This window comes from Ahaetulla prasina, chromosome 1 (genome assembly GCF_028640845.1).
Source record: "Ahaetulla prasina isolate Xishuangbanna chromosome 1, ASM2864084v1, whole genome shotgun sequence".
In the NCBI taxonomy this organism is placed as follows: Eukaryota; Metazoa; Chordata; class Lepidosauria; order Squamata; family Colubridae; genus Ahaetulla; species Ahaetulla prasina.
The window spans coordinates 259,751,637-259,771,110 of NC_080539.1; the positions used below are offsets into that span (position 1 = coordinate 259,751,637).

Here is a 19,474-nt window from a genome sequence, read left to right on the forward strand (position 1 = left end):
CTTTATCAAGGGTATCTCAAAAGGAAATGCATACCTTCAAAATATTTTTACCTCTGAGGGTGGTATGAAGTAGCTAGGTTTAAAAATTATGCATCACTGCAGACACACAAGTCATTGCAATTTGCATATATGATTAACAGTTAAATAGAGCTTGCAAAGGATTTGACTTACGCGTCTGTTAGTAACTATAATATGTCAAGGTGTTGTACATTACATCTTTAAAGATGAGCAGGCAGCTTGATTGCTAATATATTAAGCTAAAAGCTCTTTAAACAAGCTCAAATAGGACAAGGATTAAACTCACTTGTCTCAATGACAGGCATCACTTCTAGCAGTAGTATTCCCTTCAATAATGTGATAATATGGACACTCTTGGATAATTCTATGGGAAGGGAAATGAAATAATCTATGTTGCTACCAAACTTCTTCTGGATGTCAGCAGAAAAACAACGTTAGGTCTACCATTCCAAGAATGGTTATGCTCAGGCTGTCAGAAATGTTTTCAAAATTATAATTTTAATATGCCAAAATTCTGATATGCAATATTTGCATTCATAATGTTTCTGGATCTGGAATACAGATTTTGATACAGATTTTCTTGGAATGTGTGCAGTTACACTGATGCATTTCATAAATCCAAATTAAAACAGAACATAATCCAAATTATTGAATTTCAAATGTGTAAGTAAAAAAACCTTGCCTATCTCACACAACAGCTGCCATCATATGCATTTGGAAATCAATATTTAGCTGTTTTCTGATTTTAATTTAGTTTGTGAAAAAACATCAGAATGTGCATAAACATTGTGTTAGTTGTAGGTTAGCTTTGTGTATGAGCGATTGCTTATATGCAGCTTGAATTGTGCTTTTAAACATTTTAATTGTAGGGAACTTTTAGCAGTCAATTGACCCATTTTATTATTGAAATATTCCAAGAGAGTGACAACTTGTCTGAATAATTTTCTCAACAAACAAGCTAAATAAGAGATAGACAAATTAATCTAGCAAAATTTAAAAAGTCATAAGAATGTGTAATATAGTAGATGGTGGGTGAAAGTTTATTTCAGTCCAATTGAATTCATCACATAAGGAAAAACAATTTTTTTTAGCTTGCAAGTACTAATTTATTTTTATTTATCATATGCAAATAATTGCCCATTCCACATGAAAGTGATTCTGTGGTTCCAAATACAGAGATATGGGTCCCATAGATTGCATCCATTATGCCAACAAACCCAGATATTTTTCAAACCAGGTCATGATATATCCCAAGTTCTAGAACTTATCTTGACACTTAAGAGAAAGGACCTCATAAAACGAATCTAAACTTGGTTTTTTTTAGTAAGGGTCACAAAAAAAAATTGCTTTCTAAATTAATTACAAATTAATAAGGAGATTTCTTTTGGAGTATACAAAAGGGTTAAATATCTATGTAACAAAACTAAATAAACAGCATTTTATTGTTTTCAGGGGTAATGAATAACCACTGTGATGCAAGACATGGAAAACAAAAGTAACTTTTAAAACAGGACTGTACTTACTTGCCGATGTCATCTTGATCAGCAAACTTCTCATCATTGAAGCCAAACTGGTCAATAAAATTGGACGTCATTTGTTGCATCTGATAATCAGAAAAGGCCTGGCAATCCCAGGACCAACGACAGTGATATAATGATTCTAATAATAGTCTAAATACTATTTGCCCAATTTGCTCCACTAATACTTTCATTACATTGCAAATACATATCATATGTGTGTGCATGCACATACATACATATATACATATACCACATATGGATAGGGCTGTTTTGTCAATATCAGATGTATGTAATTTGGGAGTTTAGGGGGTGACTGTTTTACAATTGAATACTAAAATTACAGCTGATGGCACCACCACTAATCTCACTAATAGATATAAGGGGGTTTTATGTTTTGTTTTGTTATAGATGGAAGATATAAAGTAACAAAGAGTGCTACTATTACTTTAAAAAAAACCCAGTTTACAAGACTAATCCTACTAGAATATTTGGTAAAATATAAGAAATGTGGAGGGGAAAAAAGTTTCTTCTAGAATTACACTTAAAGTGAATTTCTGGCATCTTCCCAATACCTAAAGTTTGTCAAATTCCTATTTAAGGATACAGCCAAAAGTAAGTGACTGCATCCCCATACTGAAATGAGGAATGATATGAAACTCATTACTGCCTAAAGCTCATTTAACACCATCTCTACTGTATGTATTTATATGCATAAAACAAAAAACTATCTTTTTGGGGGGACATATTTTACTTTTCTGATCTAGGAAGTTTGATGGTTTTGTTTATTCAATTGGATTATATGCATGAGCTTCTTCTAGACAATGAGTAGTTTTTAATATGACACTGAACCCTAAAGGACTATTAGAGAATTTACTATAATCAATAATTTTGTAGATCAGGGCTTTATGTTTACGTGAATAGTTATACTGCTTTCTAGTCCATGCGAAGGCAGACTATGAGTACACTGCTATCCCATAGAAGAGAGCATAGAATGCAGCATTGAGATCCTATTGACTCTAAAAGAGATTTTAATTCCGTCAAAGGAAAATATACTGTATGTAGTTCAGAGTTGAACTCTAGGGTCCTTGGTGCTCTCTGAGTTGGTTGTTTGCTCACTTATGTTTCATTACTCCAAACGCCACATTCACTAAACTTAATGATGTCAGTGAGTCAAGTAATGAAATGTCTCCAATAACCAAGCTATAACGTCTGAACAGGGAACTGACAGAAATCAAGAGGAAAACCATACAGATATAAGTAGTGTGCATGCTATTCTCCAAGCTACACTTTTAAAACATGTTCCCAAATGTCTGACTTGACTACAAGAAACAGGAGGATTGCTTGGTTGTAAAATGTTGTTGGACAATGGAAGAGGTTGCCACATAATGTAGTCAGTTTTTCCTCGCTTGTGTTATCAGAGGCTGGACAGGTCAACAAGTTAGATGATGCCTAAGGTCACTTCCAACTTTCTATTCTATGAAATTGGTTTATCTTCTTAAATACAGTAATATCTTACACAACTGCAAAATCTGAAAGTAAATACCTTATCAGAAGCTTTTAGCAAAATAATATATGCAAACAATATAGCTTAGAGTTTAACTCACTTCTTGCAGTGAAGAATCTTGTGAAAAACCAGTTTCTTTAAAATCTATTTCATCATCGCTGGATGAATGAATGTGACAAGTAGTAACCTAGTAGAAAGGTAAGGAATTCATGTTAAAAAAGTTCTGAATAAACATCAGTTACAAAAATTCATACTAGACTTACAATCATTCATTTAATGATGGTTTGAAGTTACAACAGTCTTGTAACTTGTGACTTATGATTTGTCCTCACAGTTATGACCGTTGCACCATTTAACAACTGCATTACTTAGCAACAGAAATTCTTGTCCCAATTGGGGTCGTAAACTGAGGACTACCTTCCTAGTAATAAAACTGAAAAATAACCTAAATATTCCCCTATGTAGAAGAATTAATTGAAACACATCCTCACCCTACCTAACTTGGATTTAACTGACAAAAACCTCCCTGGAAGATAAACTTGAAAAAGTTACAATCTACCATTTCTATGAAATTGGTTTATCTTCTTAAATACAGTAATATCTTACACAACTGCAAAATCTGAAAGTAAATACCTTATCAGAAGCTTTTAGCAAAATAATATATGCAAACAATATAGCTTAGAGTTTAACTCACTTCTTGCAGTGAAGAATCTTGTGAAAAACCAGTTTCTTTAAAATCTATTTCATCATCGCTGGATGAATGAATGTGACAAGTAGTAACCTAGTAGAAAGGTAAGGAATTCATGTTAAAAAAGTTCTGAATAAACATCAGTTACAAAAATTCATACTAGACTTACAATCATTCATTTAATGATGGTTTGAAGTTACAACAGTCTTGTAACTTGTGACTTATGATTTGTCCTCACAGTTATGACCGTTGCACCATTTAACAACTGCATTACTTAGCAACAGAAATTCTTGTCCCAATTGGGGTCGTAAACTGAGGACTACCTTCCTAGTAATAAAACTGAAAAATAACCTAAATATTCCCCTATGTAGAAGAATTAATTGAAACACATCCTCACCCTACCTAACTTGGATTCAACTGACAAAACCTCCCTGGAAGATAAACTTGAAAAAGTTACAATCTACCATTTCTATGAAATTGGTTTATCTTCTTAAATACAGTAATATCTTACACAACTGCAAAATCTGAAAGTAAATACCTTATCAGAAGCTTTTAGCAAAATAATATATGCAAACAATATAGCTTAGAGTTTAACTCACTTCTTGCAGTGAAGAATCTTGTGAAAAACCAGTTTCTTTAAAATCTATTTCATCATCGCTGGATGAATGAATGTGACAAGTAGTAACCTAGTAGAAAGGTAAGGAATTCATGTTAAAAAAGTTCTGAATAAACATCAGTTACAAAAATTCATACTAGACTTACAATCATTCATTTAATGATGGTTTGAATTTCAACAGTCTTGTAACTTGTGACTTATGATTTGTCCTCACAGTTATGACCGTTGCACCATTTAACAACTGCATTACTTAGCAACAGAAATTCTTGTCCCAATTGGGGTCGTAAACTGAGGACTACCTTCCTAGTAATAAAACTGAAAAATAACCTAAGTATTCCCCTATGTAGAAGAATTAATTGAAACACATCCTCACCCTACCTAACTTGGATTCAACTGACAAAAACCTCCCTGGAAGATAAACTTGAAAAAGTTACAATCTACCATTTCTATGAAATTATTGCTAAAATATGATACTTTTAATTTTTAGAATTGTTTTCTATATTGTTGTAAAAGTATTTTGTTTTGGATACTTCCCCCAAAATAAAGTTCACTTTAAATGTAAATTTTAAAGCTCACAGACACCACATTTTCCTTAAATTCGTATCTATCCTGATAGTTCTTTGCTTGCTACATCAGATAAAAGTAGCATGTAGAATTAAGTAATAGACTATGAATTGCTTTTCAATTAATTTGATTTCAATTATTATAACCACACGCGCATGCGCAGCAGAGACCCAAAGACCAACTGGCTGGCGGGAGGTGCACATGCAGGGGAGCTGAACTGGGGTGACGGCTCACTTGCCATCAGAGTGAGCGCTGCATGCCACCTCTGGCCCACGTGCCATAGATTCGACATCACGGCCTTATATCATTTCAGAAAAACGGCTGTCCAATCTCTTCTTAAAAACCTCCAATGATGGAGCACCCACAACTTCTGGAAGCAAGCTGTTCCACTGATTAAGAACAAACTAACACTTAAATAAAACTCAAATTTACAAATAGAACTAGAATTATAGCTCTAATCAATATATATCTTGATATAGTTTCCTATCTTTGTGCACAACTATACAGAAAAATAGTTGACAGCAATATTCTGTTCAAGCAGAGATACTTCTCTGCTTGTTCAGTCATCTCTAGATCCAAAACCAGCAAAAAGCTAGTGGAGGAACACACAGGAACTAGTGACCAAATTAACATTTGACAAAAAAACAACGAACATAGATCTATAAGTGGATGAAAGCAGTTCTTATGTTAATTTCTGCCCTTAAAAAGTATTTGTACTACTCTTGCTTTTATAACAAAATCATTATATCTGCAGAGCAGCTTTATTTAATGTATATTGAACGAAATACCTAAACAATTATATTTACAGATGAAATGTATCTCACATAGCTCAGAGGAGAATGATAAACAGATTAAATAAGAGATTAGGATTAGAATTGGCACTCTGGATAAACATACTTAAAAAGTAAGAAGTTAATGAACCCAAGGGAAAAAAGTTAGGTTACGAAACTGTAATTTTTTTGTAATACAAACACAGGAAGTGGCCAGTAACTCAGAACCAAAGAAAGAAGGCCTCAGCAACAACAAAAACCTAAATGAATAGAGTGCAGAAAAATGAACACAAGTGAAAATTTAAATTCTGTCTAATAAAGAGGGAAGTGGTTCTCAAATGCCATCTTATAAAACCTACTAAATCCACTGTGTTTCTTTTGTTGGTTTCGCCTAAAGAGTTTGTGCAGAAAGATTCCCATCGTTCCCTGACTTCATCTGGAAGTTCTAGAAAGTCCAAAAAGAAAAAAAAAGGCAATATCAAGAATGCAGATTGTCATCATTCCAGGTACTGTAGATTATTTTATATGTAATTTTGAATTTTACTAATACATATTATTAAAAATATACACATTGATTTCCCAAGGTAATTAGGAAAGTGCTACATTGCATTTGGTATTTGTATGCAAGATTTTAAACTCCAAGTTATAATTTCAAGAAAGAAATTCTGCTGTGACTATTTCTGTACCTGAACTTAAATTTTCACTCATTGTTCCCAAAGTATCATTCTTACAATTGGTACCTTGATAGAGATATGATTTAATGGATCATCATCTTCAACAACTGAACTGATTTGTTCAGCTACACAGTACCTTCATTAGTATGTGGAAAATTAATCAATTGACCAGCCAAACAGTTGCCAAAGTTAGGTGATAACTTATTTTGCTTATTTCATAATCAAACTCATTATTTAATCATTATTTAATTCCATAACTAGGTATTTGGACAATTTGCTATTGAGATATAACTGGCAAATGCAGCAAAACAATGGGCTTCTGATATCAGCTGCCTTCTATCACTTCAGGCAATTCCAGAACCAGAAAATAAGATTTTAGGATCTATTTTCAAATCCTAATAAACTTGATTGGTTGACATAAGGTTCATGAAACACTAGGCTTATAAAATATTCTCACATTATAATGGAACTACGATTTGAACCTGGGAAATTGGAGTACCACTACCATGTACATTACCCAGACTTCTTTGAAAAGCTGAAATAAAAGATTTTTTTTCAGCCTAATGTGCTTTTCATTAACTTTTGTTTAATAAATGGTATAATTGGCAGGGCCACAGACAGCTTCTGAACTTTTTTCATCATAAATAAATGGTAAGGAATGGTCAATCTTAAAACAAATCATAGTTTATAGGAACAGTTCTGATTGTATGCAGGAGGTATGCATTTCCTACTTCTCAAGAAACCTGTGTTTACTCATGTGCATTTGAAATTTCTGTCTCTTGGGGAGAGATTTACATTGGAAGTTTGGGGTAGTGGTTAAAGTGTCAGGCTTAAAACTGGTAGACTGTTGAGTTTGTACCTTAGATACCAGCTGAGTGACCTTGAGCCAGCTCTCAGCCCCAGGAAGAAGGCAGTAACAAACCACTTCCGAAATAATGCCAAGAAAACTGCAGGGACTAGTCCAGACAGGCACCAGGAGTTAACACTGACTTGAAGGCACCAAAATAAATAAATAAATAAACCCTGTATGATTCGAATTAATTTGCAAGTGTTCAAAAATCAAGCCAAGCAGAGGACACACTGAAGACATCTTTTTTGGGTTAAACAAAAACTCCCAAGAAGTACCGTATTTTTTGGACTATAAGACGCACCTGACTATAAGATGCACCTAAATTTAGAAGAGGAAATCAACTATAAAAAATTTTTGGCTTCTGTGTGCCCCATTTTCGGGCCTTTTCCAGCCTTTTTTGGCTCATTTTCAAGGCTTTTTTCGGCCCATTTTCAGGGCTTTTTTCAGGCTGTTTTTTCTGAAAAAATTGGCCATAAAAAGCATTGAAAACAGGCCAAAAAGCCTCAAAAACAGCCTGGAAAAAGCCTCAAAAATGGGCTGAAAAAAGCCCCAAACAGGCCAAAAAAAAAAAAAAAAGGCCTGAAAAAGGCCAAAAAAAGGGGTGTGTGGAGGCAAAAAAACAAAAACAAAACCCCGACTGGTGCCTGGGCGGGGCTTCAGCAATATTCAGTCTTTAAGACACACAGACATTTTCACTCCCTTTTGGGAGACAAAGAAGTGTGTCTTATAGTCCGAAAAATACAGTAATTTTAAACCTCTTCATCTAAATTTTGTTACAACACATCAATGCAACTATTAGCTTAAACATGTGTTTACATTATTCATCTGGAGCCACTGAGAGTAAAAATCAAATTGGTCAAGTCTGATGTTTGCTAAGTTATCACACTTAGAAGTAGAATACCTCAGATCCTATGAACTTTTAAGAAAGGACACGGAGGAAGAAATGAGATAGCGGATCCAGAAAAACTGATAGTAAAAAGAGCCTATGAAAATGTGAGATCCACTTACACAAGACTCAGTAAGCAAAAGTACAATGGATTACCTTTAATAAGTTGCTGCACCAGTGTACAGTTTGGCCCTTTATCAGTACTGTGCACAATGCAATTTGCTATTCTTGTTAAGTGACCCATGTAGCCATACCGTCTTCCTCCTTCAGCTCTGCAAGTGTTAAACTAAGTTAGTTATTCAATCAAAAAAATTAATTATAGCATTTTTATTTTATAGACTTGTAGAAACACAGGCTGATTCAAGCAGCATAGAACAGAATAATATGCCAGTTAAAGACTAGCAACTGCACAACAAAGTTCATTAGCTTTAAGTTTGGGAGTCGGGGCCCCCAAAGGAGGAGGTGGTAGCCTGCAGCACTATGCTGTTTAATTTATGATTTAGTCTAGAACTGCAATTCTAGAATATGGGTGAATTCAGTAAGAAATTCAAATATATTGTGCAAAACCTGGAATTTTGATAAAATATGACAGCTTAATCCACATAAAAATCTTGTGCGTTCTTAAACAATTAAATATTTAAACAGCATTCTGCATTAAAACATATTCTTCTGGTTTAATTTCAATATACATTTCTTCTATAAGCAGACTATAATGACCGTATTTTTCAGACTATAAGATGCTCCGGACTATAAGATGCACCTAGCTTTTGGGGAGGAAAACAAGAAAAAAAAACCCTGCCTCTGTCTTCTAGTAATTTGCCTTCTTGCAGCAAACAGCCTGGTCAGCTTCAGCACAGCCTGATTTAGCCTGATTTAGCCTGAGCAGCTGATTGGCGGTTGGATCTGTCTCCTGGAATACTGCCTATGAGCTGTTCCAGACTGCGGGGATTGCCACCGTTCCTTGCCACTGTTGACACCCATCGCTGCTGCTGCCTATTGCCGCATCCGCGCACCCCATTTTTGGCCCATTCCAGGCGGTGGGGATAGGCAGCCACTGCCTGGAACAGGCTGAAAACAGGGTGCGCAGAAACCAAAAATGGGATGCACGGAGGCAGCGATAGGTGGCAATGGAGATGGGTGTTGATGGCGGCAATCCCTGCAGGTAGGCGGGGCTTCAGCAACATTTGCTGTATAAGATGCATAGACATTTCCAACCATTTTTGAGAGGAAAAATGTGTCTTATACACTGAAAAATATGGTATATATTAGGAAAGATGGCCAAAACGTAGAGACAAAAGTGCACAAAAGTGAGTGTTTAATTAAAGCAAATATAATAAACAGTGCAAATAAGGAGAATTAACAATGTTATCTGTTCTCATGGAGGGATCTCATACCTAAAAAGTCACAAGAAAAAGAGGTGTATGAAATTCAGAGCTTATATAAAATTGCTAATTATAGTTAGGATGTAAGTCAATGTCTGTGATACTTATACTGTATCTTAAAAGTACAAAGTTAGAAAAGTTTCTGCTACTCACTGTTTCTTTTCATTCATATCCCATGCTTCAAGTATTCGTTCTATTAAATGGCACTTAAGGAAAAGCTATAAAGAAAAAAATTACTTAGTTTTGCAGAAGATAAAAAAAACTTGATCAAATAATAAAAAGAACTATTTACCACATCAGTGACTGGCTAGCCATCAAACTGTACAGTGCAAAAAGCACTATTTTTCCAACACACACACACACACCATACACATGCACATACACTCTCTCTTCAACCCTGCCATTTGATTTTCAATGTTTAATGGAAAGAATAAAGATTAAACTCAAATTAACTACATACTACAATTATATTATGTGTTCTATCCTCAAGTAACTGCTTAACTTTTAAAGTTTTAGAGGGAGACAAATTTTGGGGAGCAAATCATCTCTATGTAACCTGACAAGACGAACTACCGTGTTTCCCCAAAAAAAGACATCCTGAAAATAAGGCCAAGCCTGATTTTTGGGATGGGCATAAATATATGCCCTCCCCTGAAAATAAGCCCTAGTGAAGGGGTGGGCGTGGCCAGCACTGGAGGCAGCCCTTCCCTTCCCCGGTCAGCTAATGGCAGCTGGGCCCCTTAATCGCGATCCACAGATCAGCTGAGCTGATTGGGAGCTGCCTCTTGTTCTCTCTCCAGCGTTCTTGGTGCTCGCCCGCCTCCCATCCATCCATTCATCCATCCATCCATCCATCCATCCAACCTCCTCGCCTGCAAACCCCTGCCCCGCAAGCACTTCTTGCCATGTGGTGCCCACCCACCATTGAGGATGGCTTCCTCTGAGGCTTCCAAACACTGGCTGGAAGCCGCTGGAAGCAGAGAAACTGGTCGGGCTGGCTGCCAGCTGTCAAGTCTTCCGTGAGCCAGGGCAGCCGCATAGAGTTGAAACCATAGAGTGGGAAGCGCACTTCCAGAGCGGCTGCTGCCAGAAGACACTGCATCGGCAGCAGCCACTCTGGGAGTACGCTTCCCGCTCTATGGTTCTAACTCCATGTGGCTGCCCCGGCTCCCGGAAGATTCAACAGCAGGCAGCTGGCCCGACTGGCTTCTTCTCTGTTTCCAGCGGCCTCCAGCTGGGGTTTGGAAGCCACACAGGAAGCCATCCCCAGTGCTTGGATAGCGGTGGCATTGTCTCCCCATGTAGGGTTGCAGCTCCCTTCGCCCTTCGCTGCCTCTCTGCCCCGGTTGCCGGAAGACTCTCTGCCTCGGCTCCCGGAAGACTTGGCAGCAGGCGGCTGGCCCGACCGGCATCTTCTCTGTTTCCAGCGACTTCCAGCAGGTGCTCACTGGCTTCACCCACATTAACGTGGTGAGGCCAGGGAGGTGCGCAAGCAGGGGAGGGAACAGGCGCTCGCGCGGCTTGATGCCTTTGGGACGCTTGCATTGTCTCACAGGAGGGGCAGGGCTTGATGGCGCACAGAGGGATCCTCTCTCTGCCGGACCCCTCAATAATAAGGACAAGCCCTTATTTCAGGGTTCAAAAGAAAATAAGACCCTGTCTTATTTTCAGGGAAACAGGGAGATGCAGTGTTTATGAATGGGAAATAATCGGCAAGGTTATTTCTTGCATTTCTGCTTCCATACTTGCTATAAAACTTCTGTTAAAAAATAGAGGTATATTAAGTCTGGAGTGGAGAGGTTATTTATTAGAATCCTATTAAAATATAATGCTAGCATGTGTTTCTTTATCCTGCCACTCACTTATTATAGTTGTAATAAGCTCTCAAAGATAGTTGAAATTATTATTCAATTAGAGAACTTACTACCACTGTACATAAGTGCAGCAACGTTTAAGAACAAAACAAGAAAATATCTTACGTGTTTCAGCAAAAGGTTGCCTCTAGTGGGATCTGGATCTGAGACTGTACCATTTTCTGTGCTTTCAAAAGGACTTGCAAGAATCAGTGCAATACAGATTTCTACTTGAGTATGCAAAAAATTGTTCCATGTGTATTTAAAAAACATGTCCTGCAGGAGAAAAAGAAACAGGAATCAAAAGTATCCATAACACTTACTAAACATGTTTGGATATTTTTTTTCCCCACTGATAAAGTGATTTTAAAAATGTTCTTCCTCGTTTAAAAAACCTCTCAGATATTCTTTATAACAGGGGTGTCAAACTTGCGGGTTGGATGTGTCATGCACTGGCCATCCCCTCCCACCCCCATTTTAGCAAAGGGGGGGAAAGTCACAATACGTCACATGATGACATGAGTTTGACACCCCTGCTTTATAATAATGAAGGAAGCTGAACTCAGGTTTGTCAGAAGCAGTTACAGAAATCCTAACTGCCCTTTTTGTCAGAATTTCTTTGACATAAGGATTATGGAATCCTTTCAGTATTTCGTGTGTGCTTGTGTTTGTGTGTGTATGTGTGTGTGTAAAAGCATATATTCAGTTACACCCTCCACCAATATTGATTAAATGACTTGGTATATTGAGTATGAATGTTTGCACTACATACATCAGCTGCTGGAGCAATTAATTGTCTAGAGCAATGGAGGAGGAAGGAAGAGGAGACTTGAAGTATTTTTGAGCCAGGTTTCTGGATAATAAGCCTTTGGGTGGGGCTAATAACTCACAGAAAAGCAACAAGTTGTAATATTTTAGTTAGTGTTAGCTGCTCTGAATTGGCCAAAATAAATAAAAGGAGGGAAATAATAATGATCAACTGGGTCTTTCAAACAGACAAACATCTGCCATGTTACAGCCCACACTTAGATTACATGTTGATTAAGTGTCAATTCTTTTCATTCCATTTAATATGAAACAATAAGAGGTACAGGATATACATGGTCCTTCAATTACAATGATTCTGTGGCCAAACAATACACCCATGCTTTTCTCCTAGATCCATACTTTTCTGGAGAGTTTACTTTGGCACTTTTAAAGATTAAAAAATAAAACTGGTTATCCTTATATCCTGCAGTATGGATTTAACTTTAGCCTCTCAATTTTTTTGAATAAATTCTCCCATCATTAAGGGTAACGTTTTAAATGAAAATATCCCAATTTCTTTTGCACTGCAGGGAATAGGTTTAACACAATATATGGTTACTATTGTGTCTCCCCCATGAGTTACATACAGGTAGTCCTGGACTTCAGGGACACTGTGAAGACTGAATGTTTTAGAACCAATCATAATTACCCCTCATTCAGAACTGCCACTAGTTTGAATGGTCACTGAAGGAGTGGTCATTAATCAAGGGCCACCAGTAATCCAGCTGAGATTGGGGGTTGAGCCCAGAGGCTGTGTGGTCTGGCACCTGGGAGTCAAAAGTGCTTCTGTTTTTTATCTTTTTAATACTTTGTTGTGAGCCTTCTAAAATCATTATATGCAATACGTGGTCATATAAATCCTGTTAGTATTTAAGCAAGTAAGTAAATAAATACATCTAAAAATATGTGCTTTCTTACCAGTATAACTCCTATGCTGTTGAGCTCTATAAGTTCCTGGTTGACATTGTTCGTATTTGTCTGCAGAAGGCTGGATATTAACCTAATCACATTTAACCTGGTATTCCCTACCGGTGGATCCAGTACACCCCATGTTGTCTTCATAACACTTTTCTATACAAAAAGAGGAATGCAACATTTAAAATAGAATTCCAACACCTGAAGAAATATTTAAGTAACAGGAACGTAATTCTGTGTTTAGCATAATGCTTACGTAATTTTATTTAAAGGGCTATTTCCTATAGTTTTATGTTCTGGAATACTGAAAATGTTTAAGTAGATTATAGTGTTTCCATAAATTGTCAATAACAAAAACCTCTCCTTCAAATACTTATGGTTGTACTTCTATTGCAAAGGAGGATTTTTTTTTAAAAGCCAAACTCAAAAGATCCTTTCACCGTCATTTGATTCTGCAGGGCCTCTGGAGAATATAAATAAAGGAAATACATTTGTTGTTTTGCTTTTCTTACATATGTGTAAGCACTAGGAACAGAGTAGGAAGTTTTGCTTTCTCTAAAGTGCCATGATTAAGGAAAGGAGGTGCAACAGTTTAGCTAGTTATGCTGAAAATCAAGAAACAAAGAGACAGTAGAGACAGAGTTGTAAGAGTGGAAGTCATATTCCCAATTGCCAATTCCCAATTGAAGCATGTTTTGTACTGTCTAAGAGTTCTGAAATTTAATTTAATTTAATTTAATTTAATTTAATAATTTAATTTAATTTAATTTAATTTTTTAATTTATATACTGCCCTTCTCCCGAAGAACTCAGGGCGGTTTACAGCCAGGGTAAAAGCACAACTCAGAAAAGTTAAAAAAAATTAAAAACTACTTAAAGGCTGAAGGAATATAAGACTATAATAAAACCCCAATAAAAACTTCATTAAGCCAGCCGTGCATGATGAAATAGAAAGGTCTTTAGCTCGCAGCGGAAGGTCCGGAGGTCAGGAAGTGGATGTATCCTCAGAGGCAGCTCATTCCAGAGGGCAGGAGCCCCCACAGAGAAGGCTCTCCCCCTGGGGGTCGCCAGTCTACATTGTTTGACCGATGACACTCTGAGGAGACCCTCTCTATGGGAGCGCACAGGTCGATGGGAGGCTATTGGTAGCAGCAGGCGGTCTCGTAGATAACCTGGTCCTATGCTATGGAGCGCTTTAAAGGTGATAACCAACACCTTGAATTGACCCGGAAGACCACCGGAAGCCAGTGCAGCTCACGCAGGACAGGTGTTACATGGGAGGCTCGGGTTGTTCCCACTATTCAACGCGCGGCCGCATTCTGAAACAGTTGGAGCCTCCGGGTGCTCTTCAAGGGGAGCCCCATGTAGAGAGTGTTACAGTAGTCCAGGCGGGAAGTGACGAGAGCGTGAGTGACCATGCATAAAGAATCCCGGTCCAGAAAAGGACGCAACTGGCGTATCAGGCGAACCTGATAAAAGGCCTCCCTGGCAACGGCAGTCATATGCTCTTCTAAAGACAGCCGTGCATCCAGGAGGACACCTAGATTGCGAGCCCTCTCTGTGGGTGCCAATGACTCGTTCCCAACAACCAGCGATGGCGTCAGCTGGCTATATCGGGACGCCGGCATCCATAGCCACTCAGTCTTGGAAAGGTTGAGTCAGAGCTGTTTCTCCCCATCCAGACCCGCACGGCCTCCAGACACCGGGACATCACTTCAGCGGCATTGTTGGGATGGTTTGGGGTGGAAATGTACAGCTGAGTATCGTCAGCGTACAGATGGCATCGCACCCCAAAACCACGGATGATCTCACCTAGCGGCTTCACATAGATGTTGAACAGAAGAGGCGAGAGAACTGACCCCTGTGGCACCTCACATAGGAGGCGCCTCACGGCCGATCTCTGCCCTCCTGCCAACACCGTCTGCGATCGGTCAGAAAGATAGGAGGAGAACCACCGAAAAACGGTGCCCCCCACTCCTAACCCCTCCAACCGGCGCAGCAAAATACCATGGTCGATGGTATCGAAGGCTGCTGAGAGATCTAATAGGACCAGGACAGAGGAGCAACCCCTGTCCCGAGCCCTCCAGAGATCATCCACCAACGCGACCAATGTCGTCTCCGTGCTGTACCCAGGCCGGAAGCCAGACTGAAACAGGTCAAGATAGGCAGTTTCATCCAGGTACTGTGGGAGTTGTCGCGCCACCACACTCTCTACAACCTTCGCCACAAAGAGAAGGTTGGAGACAGGACGATAGTTCGCTAGAACAGCTGGATTCAGGGAGGGCTTCTTGAGGAGGGGCCTCACTATGGCCTCTTTCAAGGCAGCAGGGAAGACACCCTCTGTCAAAGAAGCGTTGACAATTCCCTGAAGCCAGCCTCATGTAACCTCCCGGGTGGTCAATACCAGCCAGGAGGGACACAGATCCAATAAACATGTGGTCGCGTTCAGCCTCCCCAGTATCCTGTCCATGTCTTCAGGAGCAACAGTATCGAAATCTTCCCAGATAACATCCTCAAGACCTATCTCCGTCACCCCGCCCGAATCCACCCAGTCAGAGTCCAGACCACCCCGAATCTGAGCGATTTTATCACGCAGATATTGTCCGAAATCCTCAGCACGCTCAGCACGCCCTTGCAAGGGGTCCTCCCGTGCTCTCAGATGGAGGAGGGAGCGGGTCACCCTGAACAGGGCGGCTGGGCGAAATATTTCTGGCAAAGCAAAGAAATATCTCCACAAACCATTGACTATGCTATTTCAAACAACTGTGTAAGTCATGGGTACCCAACCTTTTGGCTTGCCTGAGCCTCAATCAGGGGTGGGTTTCAAATTTTTTTACTACCAGTTCTGTGAGTGTGGCTTATTTGGTGGGCATGGCTTCGTGGTCATGTGACTGAGTGGGCGTGGCCAACTTGAAGTCACTCAGGGTAAGGTGGGGTGGCACTTGCTGTGAGTGACATCAAGCTGGCCACGCTCACTCAGTCATATGACCAATGCTGCAGAGACTGGGCGATTTCTCCCGGGGGACAGCCAGAGCTTCGCTGCCTCTTTTCCTCAGAGGAGCTGCCTCCAAGTCCTTGCAAAGGGAGGCACACACACATAGCACAACACAACAGATTCACACACAATGTAAAAGTAGCTGCATTTCACCCAAAATGTCCCCTGCAACAGCAGGAACTTCACACAGCCACAAAAAGTTCAAAAACCAACTTTCACACTTTACACACACACACCACAACACAACTGACTCTCTCTCTCTCACACACAAAATGCCACATACAGCTTTGTGAGATTTTGTGTGTTTGTGTAGTTAGAGTGAATCACTAAAAAAACACACCAAATCTCAGAAAGCTGCACAAATATTTTATTATTTTATTTTATTTATATTTTTTAGATCAGGGGTCTCCAACCTTAGTAACTTTAAGGTTTGTGGACTTCAATTCCCAGAGTTCCTCAGCCAGCAAAGTCAGATTGAGTTACTAACTGATGCAATTGATTGCAGAAGCCGAAGGAAAGTGAGACCGAAAGGAGCAGTAATAAGGTGGGGGGGGGGATTGGGTGGGCCAGAAGAAAAAAAGATTTTAAAAGGCTCCTCTGATGATCCCAGCTGAAGCTGCCTAATAGCAGCCCAGAAGCTCTTAACTCAGCTGGGATCGCCAGAGGAGCCTTTTAAAACCTTTTGTTTTAACAACATCTTCGGCCGAAGAGGTTGTTAAAAAAAAAAAACTTTTAAAGGGTTCTGATGATCCCTGCTCAGCCGCGCGATCATCAGAGGTTTGTTTTTTTTTACTTTTAAAAGCCTTTTTTTGGCTGAAGAAAAGATCCTTTTAAAAGTTAAAAAAAAAACAACCTCTGATGATAGGGAACCGGTTTGGGGGTGTGGCCAGCCAGCCATTAATAGCAGTTCTCCGAACGCCAGCAGATTTTTACTACCAGATCTCTAGAACCAGAGTGAACTGGGAGCAACCCACCACTTCTCACTTCTCCCTCGCTCCACTTGCCATCCCTCTCAATAAAGAGATGGAGGGGAAGGGAAGCAGCCAGGCTGCTGTTGCCATTGGGGTGGGGTGGGACGTGTTGGGCCGTGAGGCGTGTCTGTTACCTTTCCAGCTCCATCGTGTTCCTTGCCGTTGTGTCCAGGGAAACACGTAAAAGAAAACATTTGAGAAGTTTGATTGAACTTGTGAGTTGTTTTTTTACGATGTGTTTCCCTGGACACAACGGCAAGGAACGCGAAATACCGGTGCAGCTACGAGCGGCAGGACATCAGCTGTGCCGGTATGATGAAGCTCGCGCTGGTGCTGCAGTTTGAGCATGCAACGGCACAACCCTTGCAGTGTCCTGCTTCATGAGGCAGCGGCGGCAGCGGGACACGTCAGGGCAGTGGGACACTTGCGTGAAGAACAGGGAGGGGAGGCGACGGCGGCGACAGGACATCCAGTCACACACTTGCTACCTCCTGCACACCCAAAATAATAAGACCCCCTGCCCCAATAATAAGGCCAAGCCCTTATATCAGGGTTCGAAAGAAAATAAGACCCTATCTTATTTTCGGGGAAACATAGTAGCTGTCAAGAGCTGCATGGGGACTTGCAGGCCACAGGTAAGATATACTTGGTTAAGTAATAAAAACAGGGAAGTTTAAAATAGCTAACATTAAAAAAATCAAGATCAAAATATATCACAGATCAAACATGAGAATGTTAATTTAATACTTCATTATTATTAAAGGATGATGAAAATAATTAATTCTATAGAACAGAACCTTATAGCCAAAACACTGAATGAATGTTCTCTCATGACTTCACCTCTCTATTCTGTGGCGAAAGGGCATAAAACAGAATTAACATCTGAATTGCAAACAGATAGATTCACAAAGATGCAACTATTTTAATATTCCTAGCTCAAGTTGTGTGAGGTTTAGGGCACCACATATAGTGCCCCATCTGCTATTTTTCTCCACAATAACCCTGTGAAGTAGACTGGGGGCTGAGAGAAAATGAGTGGCCCTAAGTCACCTAATGAGATTCTATACCAGAAGTGAACTAGACAGATCAGGGTCATTTTGCTTGCAGTCTAATATTTTAATCTCTATACCACACTATACCACTCTAAGTAAAATTAGTACAATGTCAAAATAACATTTTTCAAAAACTTCTTCCTCATTAAAACCTGGCTCATGTAATTTTTATCAGCTAAAGTTCTACATTTTCCCAAGCACAGCCCAAGACAGAGATAGATTAACTTGTGTTGTACAAAAGCAATTCTACTTATAATCACTGGTGGGATTCTAAAAGCAACAGGAAATCCAGTAACATTCCCAAACTGCAGGTAGTCCTTGTTTAATGATTATAATTGAGTTTGGAATTTCCATTGCTAAGTGATATGCTCATAAAGCACAATGTTGTGTGATTGAATTACAGTCCCATTGCCATTAGTAAGTGGGGAATCATGGGTCATTAAGCGAGAACTTGCAACTTCCTGCCAGCTTTCCACAAGAAGTCACAAGCCCTGGGCAGCTGGCAAATTGGCTAATGGGTAATTGATTACTGTGGTTGAAAACATGATGGGGCAAGGATTAGTACTGCCAGTTGAAGAAGGATGTGCCAAAGGAGTGACTTGCAACCTTTCTTACTGGCTTCCCAATTGATTTTATTTGCAGGAAACTGGCAGGGAAATCTGTAAATGCCTATCATGTGACCATGAGGTACTGCAACCACTCTTAAGTGTGAGCTACCAGTAGTTGTTAAGCATCCAGACCGCAATCTTGTGACTGCAGGGCTGCTAGGATGACTGGACCTTCAAGGACCAGGCATAAGTACCACTCATTGAGAATCACTGTAACTTTGAATACTTGCTGATGGAGAGATCATTAACCAAGGATCATTATTGCAACTAAAACATTATTGCATGTTTTGACTGCACTGATTGGAATATTTTTAAAGATACCTCTGCAGACCTGGATGAACTCACAGATACTGTAACATCGTATGTCAGCTTCTGTGAAGACCTATGTGTACCTACAAGGAACTTGCGAATACACAGTAACAACAAACCTTGGTTTACACCTAAACTTAAGCAGCTACGACATTCCAAAGAGGAAGCCTACAGAAAAGGTGATAAAATGCTGTACAATCAGGCCAGAAATGCACTAACAAGGGAGATAAGAGCAGCAAAAAGAAGCTACTCTGAAAAGCTAAAGAATCAGTTTTCAGCAAATGAACCAGCAAACATGTGGAAAACTCTTAAAAATATCACCGGCTATGGCAAACCTCCTTCCCAGGCTGAAGGTAATCAACAACTGGCAGATGACCTGAATGAGTTTTACTGCAGGTTTGAAAGGAAACTACAGCCACCTATCTCCACAACCCCCATCTCAGACACACCAACAACAGCCAAGCCTCCTACAACTGACCCCATTTCATTGGGT

The 19,474-nt window shown here is 39.5% G+C and overlaps 1 protein-coding gene across 1 annotated transcript in view; it reads right to left on the reverse strand.

Annotated features, from left to right (window-relative positions):
* Positions 1-19,474, reverse strand: part of PPP6R3 (protein phosphatase 6 regulatory subunit 3) — a 94,688-nt gene that overhangs the window by 23,918 nt on the left and 51,296 nt on the right. Inside the window, exons 11-17 of the mRNA XM_058156550.1 lie at positions 13,051-13,203; positions 11,452-11,601; positions 9,626-9,690; positions 8,247-8,362; positions 6,040-6,125; positions 4,330-4,416; positions 1,542-1,639 (exon numbers count right to left, since the gene is read on the reverse strand). Of these exons, the coding sequence (XP_058012533.1) occupies positions 1,542-1,639; positions 4,330-4,416; positions 6,040-6,125; positions 8,247-8,362; positions 9,626-9,690; positions 11,452-11,601; positions 13,051-13,203 (755 nt within the window). The remainder of the gene's footprint in view (positions 1-1,541; positions 1,640-4,329; positions 4,417-6,039; positions 6,126-8,246; positions 8,363-9,625; positions 9,691-11,451; positions 11,602-13,050; positions 13,204-19,474) is intronic.